The following is a 5,360-nucleotide window of genomic DNA, read 5'->3' as shown; positions in this document are numbered from 1 at the left end:
AAGGGGGGGTGCAGATGGGGATGCAGGTGTGGTGGGGCAAGACTCACAAGCAGAGGGGGATAAGTAGACGGGTCTGGGGCAGAAAGGAAAAGAAGGGTGGTCAGTGGGGTGCGAGCCTCCAGAAAGAAGCTGACAGTGATGTCCTGCGTCTGTCCCGCAGGGCTGGGTGTCCACACCTCGGTTCTGTCTTGAGCAGGAGGGGCTCAGCCTGGCCTCTCAGCCCTGCTGCCCTGGGGGCCTCCACACCTGCAGAGCCAACACGGGCCTCAGATCAGCACCAGCCAGTTCAGTTCTGATTTCAGGTGGGGCAGCACAGCTCAGCCCCACCTGGAACTCAGGAGCTTCCTGGAGACAGGCAGGCCTGCTCACCTGGTATAGTAGATCCAGGTGAGGCCGTAGGTGAGGAGGAAGCCAGCCCCCATGAGAGCCCCCCTGATCAGGGTGAGGACGAGGGGCCAGGAGCCCTCCTGTTTCTCGGTTACACATATGCAGGAAGAGGAGCTTCCTGGGGGAAAGGAGAAGAAGGTAAGGTGCTGTTCCCAGGCCTCAGTCCCTCCCACCAACCTGAATACCTCACCAGGCTGTCCACCCTCAGCACCTGTCCTGCAACTCACTCTGCACAGAAAGGATGAGGGACAGGTGCTGGGAGCCCAGCGGGTGCTGAACCCGGCAGGTGAATTCCCCTCCCTCGCTAGCCCTTATGTTGGGCAGCTCCAGGATCCCAGACATTGAGGTCTGGGAGGAATTCAGGGCTTTTCCATCGCGGAACCAGCTCAGTGAGGCGGGGGGGTTGCTGTCAACTGTGCAGGTGAGGAACAGGGACTGGCCCTCCAGGATGGGCACCGACATGCCATTGCTCAGGATCCGCAGGGCTGGGAAACAGATGCACAGCCAGGTGAGTGGAGCTGGGAGGCCCAATTCTCCCTCACTCCTCCCATGAGCTGTAAGAAGAAAGACAAGACTGTGTGGTGAGTGCTGAGGATGGACTAGTCATGCGTGAAGGGGTGAGGACTTGGTGATCAGGTCAGGCTATCAGAAAGAAGGTAGCTGAGCTGAGAAAAGATGAATGAGGGGGAGTTCTCACATTAAGAAGAAGTGGATGGACAGCTCAGGTGCAGATGTGCCAAGAACTGAGAGAAGAAGATGAGGAAAGAGGCTCCTATATCTGCAACCTGGCAGGGAGGACCCAGAGCTCCCAAGACACAGTAATGGAGGTAGAGGAAGCAGGCTCAGATCTTTTGGAGCCTTGGGTGCCAGGTTGAGGGCCTTGGGCTTTATCCTGGAAAGCAGTAGGGGGCTGTGAGCAAGGGAAACAGAGTTAGCGCTGGATCTAGAAAGATCCTGCTGGAGCCAAGTAGGTCCCGGACCGGAGGGAAGTGGGATGGGAGGCAGGGAGGCTGGGAGGAGGTTGGGACAATGGGCCAGAGTTGAGCATGAGACTTGAGCTGGGCCTGGAACCAAGGAGATGAGGAGGGAAGTGATAATTGGTGAAGTAAACGTGTCAAGACTTGCGGACTCATGGAGCAGCTGATGAGAAAGGGTGCTGTCCAGAGCGATGTCCAGAACAGCCCTGGGATCAACAGGGAAGGAAGAGCTGAGAAGCATCCGAGGGAGGTGGCTAAATGTGCAGATCTGTGCCTCAGAGAAAGGGCTGGATATAAAGTTGTGGGAGGCATCAGGACAGGGTCAAGGAAAAATCGGATCACTCAGGAATGTGGAGGGAAAGAACAGGGTTCTGAGACAGAGCTATGGGAGGTGGGAAAGTCGAAGGCTCCCGAAAAGGATGATCAGATAGAGATGAAGCAGGGCGTGCGTCAGAGGACGTGGGGACAGGCAGAAATTCAAGAAAAGGGAACAGTGTGTTCTGAGTGCTCAAATTCACAGACACAGAAAAGTAGAATGGTGACTGCATGGTGGCAGGAGGGGGAAGTGGAAAGTGGCTGTTTGGTGAGTACAAAGTTTCAGTTTTGCAAGATAAAAGGAGCTCTGCAGTTTGGTTTTGCAACAATGTGAACACACTTAACGCTGCTGAACTGTACGCTTTAAAATGGCTGAGAAGACAAATTCTGTGCTATGTGAATTTTCTCACAATGAAAAAATACATTTGAAAAAAGGAGCAGAGAAAAGGGAGAAGCCAAAAGCAATACTAGGTTTGTTCGCGCAAGATCTTAGTGACCGGGATGGCGGGGGGCTGGGAGCAGGAGGGACCCAGACCCACGGTCTTAGGGGTGAGGGAGGGTCTCCTCTCCCAGTGCTGAACCCTGAGCTGATAGAAGGCTCCCATCACAGCCCCAGAGGGAAGACGGTCTTTCCTACCTGTGCCTGTGCCATTTCTGAAGAAGATGCTGATGGCGAGGTTCTGGGGAGCATCTGGGATAGAAAGATACAGCCCCAGCTTCAGAGGTGACAAGTGGAAGGGCGTGGGCCTGGGAGGTACCCAAGGAGGGGCCACAGAAACCCACCAAGTGGGGATGGCTGTCCTTCCTGCCCACACACGAATCTTCCCTGGTTATCATTCTCTTTCTCTCTCTCTCTTCTACACACACACACACACACACACACACACACACACACTCCCACTGCCCTTGGGGACCCAGCTGTGTCCCCAGCACCACTCACAGGAGACGTTGAGCTGGACGGTTCTCTCCGTGGTCTCCTGAGCTCCTCGGCGTTTCACCTGACAGGTGAGGTTGGTGCCATGGTCCTCGGGCCTCGGGGTGAGGGTGACCTCCGAGGAGCGGGTGGTTTCGGGGTCCAGGAGGCTGAGGCCATCCCCCGTCCAGGAGAATGTGAGAGGTCGTCCCACTTCACAGGATCCCGGAAGGCTGCAGCTCAGCCTTGTGAGGCGGCCGGACTCCAGAGGCTCCAGAAAATGGACGTCGGGTTTCTCTGTCAGGGCTGAGGAGGAGACAGGGAGATACCTGGGCCCCAGGGGCTTGAAGACGTACGGTGTGACCCCGAGAGTGGCCAGGCCTCAGGCCCCGACCTGCCCCAAGTCCTACACCTCCTCCAACCGCCCCTGCCCAGGTCCTGTCCCTGTGCTCACACGGGGGTCTCCACGTCCCAGGGTCCTCTCCAAGGGCCCCCGCCATACCTGTCACCTCCAAGTTCAGCTTATTCTGTAAGAAGGTATGTTTTACATGCCCTCCTCTCTCCACGCGGAAAGAATAGCTTCCCGTGTCCTCCATTCTGGCATCTCCGATGCTCAAGGAGCAGTTCTTCTTCAAGACATCCCCAAGGAGGCGGAATCGGTCCCGGGTCCCTGGCTTCACTCTTCTGTCTGGGTTGTTTGTGGCCACAGGCTTGCCATTGTATGGGCTCTCCCCGTTCGGGAACCAGTAGATGTAGAGTGGGGAAGGGGAATACCAGGCAGTCCAGGGGTAAGAGAAGGAGCAGGGCACAAGGACGCACAGACCCTCCTGTACCGTCACCGACTTCTGCAATTGCAGCTCGTACCCTGGCTCCTCCTGCAGGGACCCTGGCGGGGCACAGAGGCTCAGTTGCAGCTCCAGCCCCACCTTCTCACCCCTGTGCCTGTCCCTCCTCCCTCAGCTCACTCACCCCCCCACAGCAGGGGCAGCAGCAGCAGGGGCAGCATGTCTCCATCCACCAGGGCCCCAGCCCGGTCCCAGGTCCCTCTGTCAGGGAAGGAAATGCCCCAAATGTGGGGTGGGGCTGAGGAAGCCCCGACAGGAAGCCGGAGGGTGAGTGAGAGCTCTGGCCGCGCACAGGAGAACTTGGGCATCACGTGCTGTCTGGGTGAGGCGGGGGCTGGGAGGCCATCCTGCTCCCACCCCCACTGGATGCTGCAAGTGAAGATGCTGACGCCCCCCGAGGGGCTTGTCCAGACTTGTAAGTCTAGACTCCTGAGGTCACCAGGTCCCATAGCTGCAGCACTTTCCTTGTGCACCTTTGTCTACACAGGAAGGAGAACACCACCTGGCCAGCTCCCTGGGAATCAGGGCCTCTGGATCGTCAGCGAGATGGGAGAATAAATTCTTTATGACAGGATAGGAGCTGTGGTGAGGGAAGCACAGGCTGGGGGTTTCAGGTGGCGAAGACTTTCCTCTTTCCAGAGGGAGGGCGAGTTCTCAGGGACAAACACATCAGGTGGACATGACCGGGTCCTTAGCAGTCAAGAGAGATGTGGTCCCCACCACCCCTTGGATTTGGGTCCCTGATCTCATCATTGTCCTTGTCCCAGGCAGCATCAGACTCCAGCCCTGGTGTTGACAGCCAGGTGAGGCTTGAGAGCCGGGCATTGGAAATGTGGAAGTTGAGGACATGGAATACCAAGTGTGAACCCAGACCCCCTCACCTACCAGCTGTTGAACTTTACAAAAGTTGCCTACCCTCTCTGTGCCTCAGTTTGCTCAGCTGAAAAATGCAGACCATAATAGAATTGCTGTGTGGGGATTTAGTGAGGTCTCATGTGTAAAGTGCTTAGGACAGTGCCTGGCCCTGAGAATTCCCTCATCCAACTGATGCTTCATGGGTACCCATGGTGCACCAGGCCCCCTGTTTTAGGAGCTGGAGATACAGCAAAGGATAAACCCTTGGAATGAGAAGGTAAGTCAAAAATCCCAGTGGAGGCTCCTCTGAACACACTGCCTATGGGTACCCCTGCTCCACGAAGAGCAGTAAAAAAAGAGAAAAAATAAATAAAATAATAAAATGCTAGCGGGAAGACAAACATTTAATACGAAATTAAAATATACAGTCTGCTAAAGAATGATATATTTTAAGAAAAAAGAAAAACAGGAACACAAAAGAGGAATCAGTGAGGACTGATTTTTTTTTTTTTTTTTTTTTTGAGATAGAGTTTTGCTCTTGTTGCCCAGGCTGGAGTGCAGTGGCGTGATCTTGGCTCACTGCAACCTCCATCTCCCGGGTTCAAGCGATTCTCCTGCCTCAGCCTCTCGAGTAGCTGGGATTACAGGCATGTGCCACCATACCTGGCTAATTTTGTATTTTTAGTGGAGATGGGGTTTCTCCATGTTGGTCAGGCTGGCCTCAAATTCCCAACCTCAGGTGATCTGCCACCACTTGGCCTCCCAAAGTACTTGGATTACAGGCGTGATGATAAAATTTTTTACAACATGGCTTAGGGAGCCACTTGGAAGAGATGACATTTGAGTAAAGATGCGAAGGGTGTGTGGGAATTAGTCCACTGGTATCCATTCCAAGGGAACGGGACATTTAAAAGTCTCAAGGTAGGAACACACGTGGTGTGCTTGGAAAATAGCCATATGCCAGTATGGAGGGGTGATCAGTGGGGAAGATGGTAGGAGGGTAGGTCTCGGAGGTGTCCTGGGTCTGATCATGAAGAAATTTGGGGGCTCTCATAAGAACTTCACTTT

General features: G+C 54.8%; 1 protein-coding gene and 1 pseudogene across 2 annotated transcripts in view; one reads left to right on the top strand and one right to left on the bottom strand.

Moving 5' to 3' along the window:
• Positions 1 to 3,723, bottom strand: part of LOC105514696 (sialic acid-binding Ig-like lectin 14) — a 39,543-nt gene extending 35,820 nt beyond the window's left edge. The window contains exons 1-7 of one of the 2 annotated variants that reach the window (XM_011946232.1): positions 3,562 to 3,723; positions 3,095 to 3,478; positions 2,620 to 2,898; positions 2,317 to 2,370; positions 615 to 872; positions 370 to 505; positions 6 to 246 (exon numbers count right to left, since the gene is read on the bottom strand). In XM_011946232.1, the coding sequence (XP_011801622.1) occupies positions 204 to 246; positions 370 to 505; positions 615 to 872; positions 2,317 to 2,370; positions 2,620 to 2,898; positions 3,095 to 3,478; positions 3,562 to 3,598 (1,191 nt within the window). In that variant the 5' untranslated portion in view covers positions 3,599 to 3,723 and the 3' untranslated portion in view covers positions 6 to 203. Of the gene's footprint in view, positions 1 to 5; positions 247 to 369; positions 506 to 614; positions 873 to 2,316; positions 2,371 to 2,619; positions 2,899 to 3,094; positions 3,479 to 3,561 lie in introns of those variants that run through there. The other variant, XM_011946231.1, reaches the window with a different exon arrangement.
• Positions 3,597 to 5,360, top strand: part of LOC105514838 — a 2,633-nt pseudogene continuing 869 nt past the window's right edge.

The sequence above is a fragment of the Colobus angolensis genome, unplaced genomic scaffold, assembly GCF_000951035.1.
Source record: "Colobus angolensis palliatus isolate OR3802 unplaced genomic scaffold, Cang.pa_1.0 Scaffold25, whole genome shotgun sequence".
Taxonomy (NCBI): domain Eukaryota; kingdom Metazoa; phylum Chordata; class Mammalia; order Primates; family Cercopithecidae; genus Colobus; species Colobus angolensis.
This window is presented reverse-complemented; position numbering and strand designations above follow the sequence as displayed.